This window comes from Lampetra planeri, chromosome 39 (genome assembly GCF_965212315.1).
Source record: "Lampetra planeri chromosome 39, kcLamPlan1.2.h2, whole genome shotgun sequence".
NCBI lineage: Eukaryota > Metazoa > Chordata > Hyperoartia > Petromyzontiformes > Petromyzontidae > Lampetra > Lampetra planeri.
The window spans coordinates 6478963-6495471 of record NC_136145.1 but is presented as its reverse complement, the minus strand read 5'-3'; the positions used below and the strand labels follow the sequence as shown (position 1 = coordinate 6495471).

The 16509-nt window shown below is 49.0% G+C and overlaps 2 protein-coding genes across 3 annotated transcripts in view; one reads left to right on the top strand and one right to left on the bottom strand.

The window, feature by feature from the left end:
• Window positions 1-16509, top strand: part of LOC144731553 (procathepsin L-like) — a 429171-nt gene that overhangs the window by 380149 nt on the left and 32513 nt on the right. The gene's annotated exons all lie outside the window — the stretch shown is intronic.
• LOC144731547 (cartilage oligomeric matrix protein-like) overlaps window positions 8119-16509 on the bottom strand; it is a 42882-nt gene continuing 34491 nt past the window's right edge. For both annotated transcript variants that reach the window (XM_078612675.1, XM_078612676.1), the window contains 5 exons: window positions 16111-16159; window positions 13362-13558; window positions 11540-11712; window positions 10538-10677; window positions 8119-9715 (listed from right to left, as the gene is read on the bottom strand). In XM_078612675.1, coding sequence (XP_078468801.1) covers window positions 9657-9715; window positions 10538-10677; window positions 11540-11712; window positions 13362-13558; window positions 16111-16159 — 618 coding nt within the window. In that variant the 3' untranslated portion in view covers window positions 8119-9656. The remainder of the gene's footprint in view (window positions 9716-10537; window positions 10678-11539; window positions 11713-13361; window positions 13559-16110; window positions 16160-16509) is intronic.

Below are 16509 nucleotides of genomic sequence, written 5' to 3'. Positions count from 1 at the left end.
ATTTTAAAATTTCCCCCACCCAGCAGTATAAATGGGTCCACCATAGTCAATCGGCAGCAGGTCATGTGTAGTGGGGTGAAGTGTGGGTACTCACACCTCTTCCAAGACGTCTGGCCAGCGTGGAAGAGTAGGCCAAATGCTCTCTCTCGAGGGACTAGAGACGCCCTTTGGCATTAGAGGCCCTTCCTGCCAGCAATGGCCAGAGAAACGCCTTTACGTTCTTATTACTTAATTTTTACTTGTAGAGAGTGATACTGATACCACTGAAAAGTATGTAAGTTGAACTTCTATTTCGCACCCGTGCTAATCGGAGGTGTGAGTGGCCAAAGCCCATTGCTGGTTACTCATTCGCAGGAATCAAATCATCTCCCTGTTGAAATTAGCATCATGTGGCACTCACCCCTATTACCGGTCCTGAAATAATTCTGAAATTCCACATTCCTATGGCAGAATCCATTGCCTCTATATGATAACCACTGTCGACCCAGCTAATGTACACAACACATGTACAGCCCTTTTGTCAATCCACTGCTTGATGAGGACCTAGCCCCTCAGAGGGCACGATAATAAAGGATTATTATGCATTTGCGCATCTTGTATTCGAGTGGCAGTGCCTCAGGCTGATGATCGCTACTCTCAGCCAGCGATTAGCGTTCCAAAAAATGTTGAGCTAGGTATTACAACCGCGGAGAGAACCACCCCTGGGTGCAAGTTGAAGCATTGGAACCGACGTTGACACTGGTATATTGTGGTCACACAACAACGACAACAACAAGATATAATCACGGGGCACAATTGCCCAGGGAAATGTTCACGTTGAAATAATGAGACGTAATTGTAATGTACTGTGCCTATTTCACTCATTCTTGGATGAGAGAGAGAGAGAAACGGCTCACGCGGGGAATCACAGACTTGCGGGAAAGGCAGCAGCAGCAGCTACTGTAGGTGGTGAGCCAACACTACAAATAATTGTCCAAGCTCTACGGGTCCTCTATATGTCAGGATGTTTATTCTTTTGATTTATACACGTTATTTTTTATTTATCGAATACTAAGAGCAGATGTAGTTATAGAAGCTAAGTAAATTTTACAAATATATATTTTTATGGGTGTGCTTAATAATAAGTGAGAGTTTAAAATAAGAAAAAAGACAAGTATTCTGAAAAAAAAAATCCATCATCAAAATATATCAATTATTAATAAAGTTATATGGCCAGGAGTAAGTGGTAGGATGTTTATGATAACTCATAAAGTTAATAACAAGTTAATGATAACTCAAAACATGTGTGCATAGTGCTGCCCTAAACGGAGCACACACACGTAACAGGTGATGTGTTCGGCAATAACCCTTCTTCATAATCAGACACATTATATTTTGTGCATTATTACGCCTGGTAATCCTCCAACACCTTCACTGAGGCTCAAGACTCTTTTTCAGGAGGCTGCTGCTAAGTTGTAAGATGAAAATATCCCACCGATCTGTCTGCAATAAAAGAAGGGATGTTTCTCGAAACGTTTATACATTTATTTTTTACGATTTTTAGGACAGTATTATTGACGAATGCTTTGAGTTGTTATTTTAAATCATTGTCCTTGATAGCGAATATATAACAAAAAAACTACATTATTTGTAACATTACATTCACCCCATTTTAATAAAACTGCAGTCATGTTCAGTTGTTATCGCTCGTTGTGCCAGTGAGTTAACGGTTTGGGGGTCACGCATCTTACCGACCGACGCGCCTAGTGGCTTGCCGCAACGCTCTGCAAAGGCACGGGCGTGGTTTTATTTGCAATAATTAATCTACTAAAAAAATGTTTAATGCAACGCACGCGCCTAAATTAGAATTGCTTCACAAATCGCTCGTCATAAAGTGAACGCAACGATGCCGGTCGCCTGTGTATCTGGAGCAACGCGGGCTTACTATCTTGCGCGGGTTCAGAAAGTATTTAAAAGCAAAGAGCGGAGTGTGTTGCACATTCGCCACAAGCATGTCCACGTATTGTGTTAGCAAGTCCACGCGTTGTGTTCGCAAGTCCACGTGTTGTGTTCGCATTACATACGAACCTCCCAATCATTCCAAGTTCATGCCCCGTATTATTATCACGCGTGCGATTACACAGAGCGATCCGTTTCTAGACACCTCTGCTAAAATAACAGGGAGAAGTCGCGAGAGAAAATTAACCCTTCTGTTTCAATGCCTCTACAACGTCTCCCCCCACCCCAATCTCGATACACCGCATTCAATTTTAAATCAGCGTCCTCCCAGTACGATACGGGGTGCCATCGCTTTCCCCAACATTCAATCGCCTGTTGAGGGGGAAAAAATGTTCGCTGTACAAACCAGTTCGGGTCTCCACACATGGATCACCCTGTGTATGTCGTCAAAGTCATCTTGACAGCAGTGGACGCATTATTGCAGTTGCATTTCGAGAAATGTCGCCACCGACTGTATCCCGATGTTGCCATCGGAATCGAGGCACGGGGCAAAGAAACGTCCGCCAGAAAGTAAGGCGATTAGAAAAAATTAAGGCAATCAAAAACAAGTAATGCAATCAGAAAAAAGTAATGAAAGAAAAAAATATCAGTGGGGTGTCTATAAGTGGATCGCCCCGTGTTAAATCGCACCCAAAACGAATGCTCCTTACCTGCCCACTTGATCACCGATCTAGCAGCTCCAAATAACTCAAGCTCGCGAGACAGGTGCAGCCTTGAATCACCTTTCTATCCACAGGGAAAGAGAGAGAGAGAGTTTCTTAAATCCGATGAGTCATTAATGAAGCGTAACGCTCCGTGCGCGTGGAGCGGAGGGGGGTAGTGGAGGAGGAGGAGGGTGAGGAGGAGGTGGAGGGGATCAGTGGTGACAGTTTGTTCTGCCTCTGTCACTCGATGGCCAAATGCTTTCATCGGTAGCGTGCGAGTCGGGACATGCGGCATGGCTAACGGTGAAAGCGTTCGCCAGCGAGAAGGGGGGGGGGGGATAGGGAGAGAGAGAGAGAGGGACACAGAGACGTAGAGAAAACAATAACCCCCACGACCTTAATCATAGCAGGCAGCATTGTTCCACTGTTGATATGTCCAGGGAACGCCCTTCCGCGTGGCACTGCTTTGCTAACCTTGGCTATGCAATGGGGGTTTGTTCTCTCTCTCTCTCCGATTTATACCAACCCATGGGTGTTACCGCGGTGCAATGGGTAGCACACTGGACTTGCAATCCAGAGGACGCCAGTTCGATTCAATCTGCCGGCGCGGCAGCAACGGACACGTGTCTTAAATCCTCCTGCCTCTATCTACCCAGAACATAGACTAGCCCCTGCCATGGGAATGTGGAACTTATACGGCTAACTCGGGTCTTATTTGTCGGAGATACTTTGAGGACATAGGGGTCAAGAGATTGTCCTGTTCATAGATTCACTGATTTCTGCAGTGGTAATAATAATAATATTACTAATATCGTGATAACGATACTGGAGGAAGGTTTCCCCAGGATGTGTCAGTCACGGGACTTGTTTGATGATATTTTAAGCTGGTCAGTGTATGTTGAAGAAGGAGGGGGCCCTGAACCATTTCAAATATCACTCGCGACTGATGTTAGCAGTGGTCGGTAATCGAACTCCGGTAACTGACTCGTCCCTCCTTTGGGGTTGGAGGCTTCTGGCAGAGGAATGTGGCATTTAAATTCTAGGCTCATTAAAGGAGATAAACGTTGGCTTTGAATGCCTTTCAGGTCAGAATCAAGGGTACAGGGATGGATTCGTGAAATAGTCCCATAGTAGCCACATCTTATCGATAAATTGTCAATACAAATATCAGTCCCTTGGTCTCAAATCCATTGAATCATTGCACTTGGTATAAAAGGGCATGATTTGACATTTTATTTGTAATTCGATTTGTAAAACCATCCAGCAATGGCATTGGAGTCTGACCCAATCACCATTAATGTGCTTGATCTGGAAATCAAAGCAAAGTTGAAGCCAGTTCAGGTTCGGGTAGGAACATGCATAAGCATATCAGCTGTGGCAAGCTTTAGCTGTGGTGATGCCAGACGATTGCGGTCGAAATCAGAGCACCCAGAGAAAAGCCCACGTAATATCTGAGGAGAGCACTCAAACTCAGGATGACGGTCAAGCATAACGACGGAGTGGCAGCCAAAGAACGGAACGCGTCTTAGAGATACGTCGCGTCGACTCTTAGTAAGTTAAAGTGGGTCTTGGGCAGGACGCGTCGTGGCTGGAAGGGAACGATGGGCGGTGTTCGAGACTTAACGGACAGATATCCAGTCAGGGAACGGATGGAGTTCAACCGGAGATGTGGAGCAATGAAACCGCCTTGTGCGCTGGTGCTCAATGGATCATTGCATCGCAGGATCGTGAGAGATGGCCGTGACCTTGGGGGGGGGGGGGGATGGGGGGGGGGTTCAATCCAGCAGTAGATTGACCAAGGCCGATCGATGATCATGATGATGACTCAAAACACCTTTCCAAAAACCGACTCTTCCCACCGACTGCACGGAGCTTTCATCTTTGACGAGTTACATTTATATAATAAAATAACAACCTCTCCTCCCCACCACCGAAAATATTAAACCCTGCAAGTATGCGGGCCCTGGGGCCCTACGCAAAGTGGGCGTAGAGGAGCGTGTCGAAGCACCGGGGCGGTTAGCCGCACACACCGGCAGTGCGACCTTAGCCGCCAGCCAAACTGGAACCCGTTTCGTCGCCACCGAGCTGAGCGCGACCACGTCGCTTCCGCCGCACTCGAGAGCCACGTTTGGGTTCATGCGAGGCCCGGCCGAAGAACTGGATTCGGCCTAGGGGCCTCCTCGGGTGGCTGTTGGCAGCTCAACGCTCACCGTGGGCTCATGGTGGGGTTTTCTCCGCGGCGAGTTGGGTCCGCCACTTTGTACGCAGATCGAACCCCGGATGTGTTTCTCATTCATTACTAGGCTTATCAAAAACACATTCCTGCGGAAGGAGCTGGTAGGAACGTTGGGTTGCTCGGTCAATGGCCAGGGTCAACGGCGGCGTGGTGTATTCCGCAAATATGCCTGACTGTGAGGGCGGGCACAAGCCGGCGTGAGTAGGTTAAACGTTGAGTTTTATAAGGGCACCACGGGGTGACCAGCCCCTCCCCACCCAGCCGCACCCTCCCCACCCAGCCCCTGCCCACCCTCCCCACCCAGCCCCTCCCTCCCCACCCAGCCCCTCCCTGCACGACGGACGGACGGACACAATCCCCTGTGGGCTGCTGTAACCAGGAGGTTCCTACCAGTACTAGCGCGTAGTGTGCTACTTGAACGCAGGTGGTACACCCTTCGCTTGAGACACCCAACCAATACAAAACATTAAATCCATTTTAAATCCACCAATTAATTAAGGTCTCCCTCCATGAATGTTTTTTGTTATTATTATTATTATACCTCACCACGTTGGTTATTACGGGTTGGTAGGGGCGAGAAAGAGAGGGCAGGACCAGATAGGAGTCGAACTAGGGTCATCGGGTTGATAGCTCAATATGCTAACCACTGAGCCACCACTCGACCTTGAGTTCCGTGTTCATATATTTGCATCTCTGCATTGCACAGCTCTCCTCGCTTTGAAGCATGACCCCAGCTCAACTTTAGAGCAGCAAGACATTTCTCTGTGTTTTGATTTTCGATACGAATGAAGTATGGCTCATTGTACATCAATTCGCCGATGAGAGAATCCCACAGACTGCGCCCGGTCTCGCCAACAACGCTGGGAGGCTAAGCAGCTTTCAGCCTGGATAGTGCTCCGATTGGTGACCTCTCTGCATACAACAGGTGCTATAGGTTTACACTGGGGAAAGAAAAGGGGCAGTGCAGAAAAATCGAGTGTTGCATTGTACTATGCTCCCACAGCGATGTTCCTCCCCACCGTCACCATCAACATGCAGTGACCAGCGTGTTTGTGGTTTGAGCAACATAAACCTCTGGAATATTTCTCCTCCTGTCACCGACATTTAGCGATGGCTATGTGTGTTGTCCTGTACTATGGCTCCACAGCGATGCTCCTGAAGTACGGTCAAGTAACCCCCATCCACCAGCCCCCCCCCCCCGAACGGGGACAATGCAGGCGTGGTGGTGGGGGTGTTAATTCCGCGATACCAATCAATCCTGAACAAGACATGGATGGACACCTTTAACAAAAGTCTCTGGGAATTGTTGGGGCATTGTGCCACGACTTACTTGAAATATGTGGCATGATAAACGTCAGATGCCAATTCCCAGACACAGATGCCAATTCACGGACACAGATGCCAATTCCCGGACTCAGATGCCAATTCCCAGATACAGATGCCAATTCCCGGACACAGATGCCAATTCCCAGTGGCAACCATCGGTAGGCTCTCACCTCTTATCAAGACGTCTGGTGAGAGTGGAAGAGTAGGCCAAAGAACTCTCTAAGAGGGCCTCTCTAGAGCTCCCTCTAGTGGAGACCCTTCTAGAAGCATTGACGTGAGCAGAGCAATTGCGGGACTGGCATCTCCTCCTACTCCTCCGACCTCTCCCCTTTTACTGTACTTTGACACGTGTCCTTAAAATGCTGTGCTGGGCTCATTCAGGAGTGGGGTGCTCAGGGAACATCCATTCTTCTTTTTTTTCGGCATTATTTCCTTTGAAGGCAGCGTTACTGACGAATGCGTTGAGCTTTTGTAACGGATTCCAAGTGAGATGTGTGCATGTATTTCGAGTCGCCAACATACGGGGGGGGGGGGGCAAGTAAGGCGTCAGTTAGAAGGCAGCGTACGGGAAAGCAGGTTGCTGGTTGATCTGTGACCGGCTCGACCCTTGTGTACATGTTTGGGGGGGGGGTTCTAACCTGGCAACTCCAGCTATTTACCTCGTGTAAAAAATGCTCTCAGCAACGCATCGGCCACATGGCACGACATATAAATACTTAGCAGGACCCACATGAAAGAGTTCTGTGGGGACTACAGCAGGACGCAGCACGGCTAATCTGCTGCTCTGCACGGAGGCGGAGGGACGTCACTATCCTGGCCGACGTCAGGAATCGTGGGCTCTTGTTAGCGGCACTTTAAAATCCAGCTTGAAACACCGATTTTTATTCACTGGCTTTTCCTGCGGTCTTGACTGGATGTTACCTACACTGTATTTTTATGGCTTTTACCATAGTTCTTAATTGTATTTATCTAGCGTGTATAGTTATCTTCATTACTAGTTTTTACTTCATTTCCATTGGATGTGACCTGCAACTTATACGTATTAAATCTTGATTTGATCTTGATTTGAAGCTTTCGTGACTGCAGGAATCCAAACTCTTTGGTTCTTTCGGTAAAGTCACGTAGGTATAAAATAAAATAAATCACGACGTTTCGGGCGCAACACAAGCGTCCGTCATCAGGTGGGAAAGCATTGTCTGCTGCTTAGGCACACTGTTTTAAAAGGTTTGAAATGGGTGTAGCCCAAGGGTCAAAAAGAAGTGGCCGGGGCGCATGATGTTAATGTCAGAAATTTGAATGTAACTGTAAGATAGAAGGAGAGCGGCCTCCTCGATGAGGGAGTGCAACCCAACGGGTGCAATCCAAAGGGCATGTGAGCATGAGAGTGCAATGTATTGTTTTACGCCCAGCGCTTTGAGATATTTCAATATGAAAAAGCGCTTAATAAAAAGAAAATTATGACTGCAAAATTACGAGCAATGTTTGGAATCTCGCAATGCCTTTCGATCCTTGTACCTTTCGATGTGGGTCGGCTGTGATGACAAAATAAGAATAGGTTTTACCATATCTTTTGGAGTTCTCTGGTCTAATACTTGTGAGACTAGGCCATAAAGAAGGCTGTCTTTGGTGTAGGCCAATCAGTTTCAACAACAATACAAAGATTATCAGAGCGTGTTTGTGTGCATGTTTTGCCACAAGTACGTGTGGTCAATGCACACTTGATGCCTTGCAAGTCGGTATATCTATTTGGTGTCTCAACATATTAACACCTCCTGTTTTATTGGCAGAAGGTAAAGCCTATCTATGATTATATTTTTTTCATCATTTTGTATTCTGGCTAAAATGTTGCATATGTCGGTTGGCTACGTTGGTGAAATCTTCCTCCGCATGCCAATTAAAGACGCAAGAGTCACATTGAAAACACAACAGCAATCCAGCCTCGTTTTACCAACAGCAAAGTATACATATATCGTAGGTGATCTAGACACTTGTCGTCACAAAAAACACAGCATGGCATAGCGCCCCTACGAGCAAAAATAAACAATATTTCCCTCTCTCTGCGCGCTAAACGTGATTTTAGTATAACATCTAACAATAAGCGAACTACAGTAAACAAACCAATGATGCTAGAAATAACCACCTACGACGCTACACACACATTACATAAACGGGTCAAAGCCTGTGCAAATGAATAACCACAGCGCTTACAGCTCTCCCGACGCGCTTTCGGGTTGGACCGCGTGCGCCGTGCGCCACGGCGTTCCGGCGCTTTCCGCTCCTCGCGCCGCGGGGGGCCTCTTCGCGCGACTCCGAAGCGGAGAAGCCGCAGGCGCGTGGAGCGGAACGTCGGACAGATCGCGCCCAACCAAAGCGCGCGGCACAAACCCCCCCCCCCCGCCCCCCCGAAAACTCAGTGGGGATCAACGAAGCACGGGCGCGATAAACCCTACGCCGTGAAACAAACTACGGCACCCCACTGATGCGACTGCTTCACGTGCAAACACGGAGCACGCAGCGCTAACATTTTTAGCCACAGAGGTTTTACAAGTCCATCGGTCGCTGTGGAGCAGCTTTCCAGGCGAGCTCCGATAACGCCGCCGCTATCTTGAGAAAACCTGCGCTCGGGGAACTTTGTTTTCCCCCGGAGACCCTCGGATGGGGTGGAACATAGAAAGAAAACCGTGTTGTTCCCCGTACGTGCGCTGGTCTGCCCTGCCCTTTCCTGTACTGATCTCAGAGTGGACGAATGCATTTCTGCCTTTCGATAAGACGTAACACTGAGGCGCGGCGTTTTGTGTGTTTGTGTGTGTGTCGACTCGGATTGACAAAACGTTACACGAAATTAAATTTGCCACACAAAGTCACAGTTGTCTCCCTCTTCAAATGAGCATTGGGCAGAACTCAGTTCTAATGGCAAGCCTGAACCATTCATGGAAATTCCACATTCCTATGGAGGGATTCCAGAACCACATTTTTGTGCATGGTGATCATCTATCCAAGTGCTAACTATCCAGGCTCAACAATCCTGCTCAGCTTTTCAGTTATGAGATATATGCAGAAGATGGGATGCATTAGAATGAAATTTTCAGAATTCAGGCCCTAAGGTTGCCATAGTTAGCTGTCCTTTTGACACAATGTCGTCTGCCACAAGAATGTGGAAATTCCACGAGTGGTGGACCAATTGAGATGAGCGTCACTGCACGGCCAATCGAGCAGGGGGAGACCCCTTGAATTGTCAAAGACTGCATAGACGTCTGTATACATTCGCAAAGATTGGGTCACTTCCAAGACTATCGACGAGAGGTCTCCCTCCCATAGGCAGCTCCCGGTGAGGCGAAAGTGGCACGAGAGAGCGGTGAGCGGCGTGCGTTTCCACCCCCAGACGCTGCGCTCCGATGATGCCCGGTCGAGTGGACGGCCGCGGGAGGGTTGAACGCCGGAGGCGGCGTTCTCTAAACCTGAGCCCTTCCCTGCTGGGCTCGATAAGACACGAAGTCCGATGGGATTGTATCTGTTCAAACAAAAGTAAAAAAGAAAAGGGAACATTTCAAAAGAATGAAGAGCACCGCTGTCATCTGGAGATAACTGCTGGCGTCGGCATGAATGGCAAACATTAGACGTTTAACTCGACGCGCGGCGTTGTGAACTACAATGGGAGAATATAAAATGTTTTAATTAAAATCTTTCAGAACAAGAAGGGTGTGTCTGTGTGCGTGTGCCCTTTTGGTTTTGATAATGGCTTTTGTGAAAAAGGTTTCCTGGAAGATGTGACATGAATGAAAGTGTCGGAGAGATTGTTTTCACCGCAAAATACTCACTGTCGAAAATATCGAGTGAGATGTGTCACGGCAGAGCAAATGAGTGCATGCTAAGTAATACATAAAAAAATCAATAAAAAATCCAGTTCCTTGTACCATGTTCCATTCCCATGTACTCTGGTGATAAATGTGTGTCTTGCTGTTGTAATATCCCTGTGCCCTATTCTTTTCCCATCTACGCCCGTAATTAAAAAAATATTCGGTGCTGATGCTGCCGCTGCGTTGGCAGCGGCGTGCAAGAACAAATAACACAACGCAAATATCAACACATTCGTGAAAGCACTGTGGCCTTGAATAGCAGCCAGATACTCTAAATGCATGTTTCTAAGTGTGGAGGGGAAACTGGAGGACCCAGAGAAGAATCCATGCAACCACAGGGAGAACTTGCAAACTCCAAATATACAGGCCTTAGGTTCGGGATCGAACCCACGACCTCCTGTATACCGGGCGAGGTAGTTAACATCTAGCCATCGCGAGCTCGCTGTGCCACGCGTGGGCCCGCGCAAAAGCCTCACCGTTGCAGCGGTAGCGCAGGTTAGACCAGATGATGTTCTCCTGCGAGAAGCAGAAGACTCCGAGGCGGCCGCCCCGCATCGTTGTGTCGATGATGACCCCCGAGTCGGCCACCTGCCTCACCCCCTCAAAGAGCTTCACCCTGCACGCGAACCGTCAGACGTGGCGCTGTCAACGCATTTTATCCACTGGTCGTTCACATTGTACACAGCCTCATTCGTGGAATTGCATCTCGTACGAACACCGATTTAATTTGACCGCAGAGAAGCGGGGAAGGCAGCCCGAACTTGGCGCTAACAATTGCCCAAGCTCTGCGTTCCTGTATTGGGATGTTTGGCCAACTCCATTAATGAGTGTTCGCACACTTGGGAAGAAAACGGAGAGTACCCGGAGAAAATCTCGTACGAATGGGAATTAATCCACTAGCCGTACTGCCATAACCGGGCAAGCTGGGAAATGGCAACCTTGACACCCACGGGGAGGAGAGGGCGGTACAGCAATTTGTAATTTCCACCACCCTCACCTCCACAGCGCTGGAATACAGAATCAGGATCTTTATTTAGAATGGACGAATCCGATGAGCTATGAAGCTCTTTCTCACAGATGTCCAGTAACACGCACAGCAGAGCCACCATATCAGCAAAAACACCCTCTTCATGCCCGGTGAAATGGGGGGGGGGGGGGGGGGGTGCCGTTACTCCTTCTAATGCAATGGGTTGTCGCGGCCTCCACAACACGTTGGTATAGGCTGCCGCCGGGGTCACGTGGTGGGCAGCAGAGGGCAGTGGGGAAGAAAAATCCATTGTCGGACTGCAATCGTCTATGCTCTCCACCTTAAGCAAGCAACCACTCCCCGTGTTCCGTACAGCTGTGGGAGGGGGGGGGGGGGTGGGAGGCCCCGCATCCAGCGGGTGAGAGCCCCGAGACGGCGCGTCGCTTGAGCGCTCGAATAAACAAACGGAGGTAGTCGTCATCCTCGGAAAGCGGAAGCGGTCCTCGCGCACCTGATGTAGCCGACTTGCGGGCGGTGCGTGAGGTGCCAGCGGTAGGAGGTCTTGTCCTTCCAGCCGACGTTGCGCGGGTCCTTCCACAGCAGCTTCACCTGGTCGTCCGTGTCGCCCGTGTTCCACAGCGCGTTCCGCAGCCGCTCGCCGGGGCCCGAGCTCGACTTCACGGCCTGTGCAGCGAGCGAGAGAGTGAGCGTGCGGCCTTACGCAGGCTGTCGATGCGGGTGTGGTCAGCGAGAAGCTATGAAGACCGGAATGGCGATACCCTTGGGGTGAGGTGGGTCAGCACCATGCTGGGCCACCTTTGATGCGAAATTTGTATTTTATTTTACCAGGTAAGGCCCACAGAGCTATATAGCGCTTTTTCAGAAGCCACCTGGCCACAAATGATAGCTCAACAAAGTGACTTATCATCACGTGGAAAAGTATAGCAGCTAAATACTCTAAACGCACGTTTCTAAATGTGGAGGGAAAAACTGGAGGACCTGGAGAAGAATCCATGCAACCACATGGAGAACTTGCAAACTCCAAATATACAGGCCTTAGGTTCGGGCTCGAACCCAGGACCTCCTGTATATCAGGCGTGGAAGTTAACATCTCACCACCATGGTGCCTTTGTCTCCCCACTGCTGATGTTTGCATGCCGCAGCAGGTACTCACATTAGGCTGAGACAACATCGGGAAGTTTACAGTTTAGTTAATAGTTTCTTGTGTTTAACCAGGTGAGAACTCAAGAGGCGATGATAGCCTCATTTGAAAGAGCGACCAGTGTTATCAAAATGAGAAAGCAAATTATGCACGGCAAATCTAAATCAAAGACAACCGTGCTACAGGAGAGATTTAAAAAAAACGCTGCGCAAATATAACTCGATACTAAATAAAAAAAAACATTTCCTGCAACGAAAAATTGGCTCGGGCAAATACATTACAGCAATATAAGAACAGCTTTTACCCTTTCTGGCAATAAAACAGTTGTGTTTAGATGTTAAAACACCAAACTAAAACCTTTTGCAAGGAATCATGTCTGCATTAACCACATATACTTGAGACAGCTTTCTTTAGAGCCGAGTCTCAAGCAGCGTTAGACCAGAGGACGCCAACAGGCTAACAGCACAAATACAACGCCACTATCAGGACATTGATTGCTCAGGGTGAGCAGCTACAACGCAGACACAATTCCTTGCAAAAGGTTTCAGTTTGGTGTTTACCATCTTAACACAACTGTTTTATTGCCGGAAAGGGTAAAACCTATTCCTATATTTTGACACTGGCAAGGGAGGTCCCATGATGTAGCTGCTCACCCCGAGCTCTCAATGCCCTGATAGTGGCATTGTCTTTGTGCTGTTCGAATGTTGGCGTCCTCTGGTCTAACGATGTTTAGACTCGGCTCTAAATAAAGCTGTCTCTAGTGTGGACCAAACAGTTTCAAAGACAATGCATTATATACTATCAGAGCTTCTTTTTTCTTTGCACGTTCACCACAAGTATATTTTTCGATTTAAAGCTTTCGTGACTGCAGGGATTCATCTTCTTGGTTCTTTCGGTAAAGTCATGTGACTTTACCGAAAGAACCAAGAAGACACAAGTATATTGTGGTTAATGCCGACATGATTCCTTGCAAAAGGTTTCAGTTTGGTGCTTTAACATCTTAACACAACTGTTTCATTGCCAGAAAGGGGTAAAACCTATTCCTATATTTTGATACCGGCAAGGGAGGTCCGATGATACAATGCGGCAACATCGCCAAGCGTTGAAATGTCCCGCGGGGAACCGTCATCGGCGAGGGGGGTCTCTCGCCTCACCGCTCACCGCCGCTCACCTTGAGCTGCAGGCCCGGCTCGGCGACAGCGCGGAACGGCGTGGCCTGCCAGTAGGTCTGCTCCGTCTGCTTCCACATCACCACGTAGAAGCTGGCGCTGTCCTGGTAGCCGAAGATGAAGCCCGCGTAGTCGTCGTCCGTGATGGTGTTCACGTGGAACGTGCCCTCGAAGTCCACGCCGTTAAATGAGATGTAACCTGGACAGCAGGGGGGGGGGGGGTTGAGGGGGGGCAGTAGTTGCACCTCCGATTAGCCCGGTTGGCTAAATACGGCGCAAACGAAATCCAACGTACATTTGCATCTCCGATGAGCACGGTTGGCTACGTACAGTGTGAACGAAGTTCAACATGTATACAACATACATCCGATTCACAGTGGTTCTCCATTCACATCTCAACTACGCCCAACAACATGCCATATCACGCAATCATCATCATCACAGAACAGGCGTGGGTGACTTCATTTAATCATGACATATGGTATACACGTTCCTCGAGTAGTTCTCTACCCAACCGGTAGTCTGAGGACCACCGGTGGTCGCAAGACCGCGTGGATGCTGTCCGCCAAACGCTTGCAGAGTACTCCATTGTACGGTTGTCTCCGAAAATGTTTTGAGGGTTGCGTGTGTGTACGTTGAACTTCTTTCGCACCGTACGTAGCCAACCGTGCTAATCGGAGGTTGACAACAATCCGCGGGTCCAGGAAGGTTTTGGGGGGGAACGACTCGACAAACCACTGGACTAGCCACCACAGCGCCACTGGGCTAACACATGTTGAATCTAAATGTGGAGGGAGGAACCGGAGGACCCTGAGAAAAACTAACGCGACCACGGTGAGAAAAACATGCACACTCCAAATATACAGGCGTCAAGGTCGGGCTCGAACCCACGACCTCCTGTATACCAGGCGCGGTAGTTAACATCCTGCCACCATGGCACCCTCGCCTGCAGAGTGCTGGATACCAGGCCACGTGCAGAGCCACCATCAACCCGGGTCGCCCTTTCATCTCTCTCACACTAATCTCACTTTCATTGCACTCATCTCTATCTGTTTTCCACAGCTCTCTCTCCCTCTCTCATCTCCATCGCTTATGTATTTATCTCTCTCTTTCTTTCATCTCACCAATCACTACCTTATTATCTCTGGGCGGGTCACTCCAGGAGTGTTCGCAGGCCACGTCTGGCCTGCGCGCCCGCCAGTTGAAGACGCCAAGCACCAAGCGGGCAAATGGGACCCCCTTTGTGTTTTTGTAAAGCTGCGACAATTTATCTCAACCGTGAATATTTTACTCAAGGATCTGCCGCACCCGCCGTGGTCACAGATGTCGCTGTTGACGAGAGGCAGGGATTCACTGATCCAATTTCCAGTGTGTCAATTGTGTTTTGAGCGTGGTCACAGCTGGTAAATGTAGTTGCGCACACTTTTGTGAATTACATGCGGAAGGTGCTCTCCATTAATTCATGAATTCACCTGCTCAGGCCATGCCTCTGTGATTATCAAAGCAGACTCGACTCAACCACTTGGCAAAACTCTGAAAATTAACTCAGAAGGATTAAACGAATTGTTGTACTCCAAAGAGTGAATGTTGACTCGTATGGATGTTGAACTTCTTTCGCACAGCACATAACCGACCTTGCCAATCAGAGGTATGGGGGAAGGACATCAAAACTAAACACAAAAAGCAATTCTAAAGAAATGAAGTTTCCAATTTATGAAAATTCGTTTTCAATATAGAAGGCTCAATCTCTCCAACGTGTTTTCGGATTGCACCGTGTGTCTCTCGGCACGATGTCCGACGTTTCACTTCACGTGCCGGGAGCTTCTTCAGGAACTCGACTGGATATCGTGCTCAACAACAACAACAAACACCACCACGACCACCACCACGGTATGACCCGACAACACGTCAAGAGAGCAACACAGCGCAACGGTGAAGAACCCATGCGATTGTCTCCACTCCGCTGAGTTTGTGTGCGTCATGCATGCACTCGTGGGAGTGGTGGCGCAGCGGTTAGCGTGAACCCAGCGACCCGAGATCGGTTGCCGCTCAGCGCCAACACTGGCGACAGATTATCGGAAGCGGTTTTGGGCCTCCCCTAGGTCAACTCAGCCTGAAGTTAATTCCCGGTGAGGTGTGTAAACACCGCAACTGGGGAGACAAAGGCGGCCATGCGTGGTGCCTGCCACCCACCCCCTCGTGTGCCGTGACGCCCTTCATAGGTGCTCACTAACAATACTTGCCCCAACAATCCGTTAAGGCTATACGGGGGATGTTTATCTCCATGGTAATGGCACACGACATCGACGGCAGGATGGGAGGACCGATGCTGTGGTTGTCACAACAGTACCTTTTGCTGTCTAGAAATCAGCTTTGGTGCTCAGTACCGTTCGCTTCGTAGGTGCAGTACCTGCCCCAACAGTCTACGGAGGCTACATGGGGGATCTTTATCTTTTTTGTATTAGCTTTGACTGCGCTACGATCGCAAGCAACCTGGGTTCGACTCCTTGCCACGATTACACAACACCACAGTCCATTCAGCGTAAAATGATATGCCTCGTACGTCAAATCCCGGTTGGCACGATAATTTAATTCATCATCCCTTCAAGGTCAATAAAATGAGTACGACTTTCCGGTGGAAGTCAAAAGCGATTGTCCTCATGGATAGACTCACTCCCGCCATAGGAATGTGGAAGTTTCCACCACCCGTCTTTACGCAGGAACTCGCTTCGACTCTCGTGCATCACTTACCGACAGCAAGACCCGGGTCGCTGTTCATGGTCTGCACGATCTCCATGCCCTGCGCAGGTGACAGAAGGACAAGTGTGAGCAGACGATTATCATTGCTAGGCATGTTCTAGCCACTGCTGGATGAAAACCCTTGCCATCCCTCATGGTACCACGATGCCACAATGCATATTCGGCGTGCACGGGCGAGTTGATACCCATCGCTCCCTCTCTGCGGTCGTCCTACTCGAGAGGCATGTTAAGGGTACCACGGTGGTGAGATGTTAACTACCTCGCCTGGTATACAGGAGGTCGTGGGTTCGATCCTAAAGCCTGACCCCTGCTGTTTATTTGGAGTTTGTGGTGTCTCCCTCCCCGTGGTCATGTGGATTTTTCTCCGGGTCCTCCGGTGTTCTCCTCCAC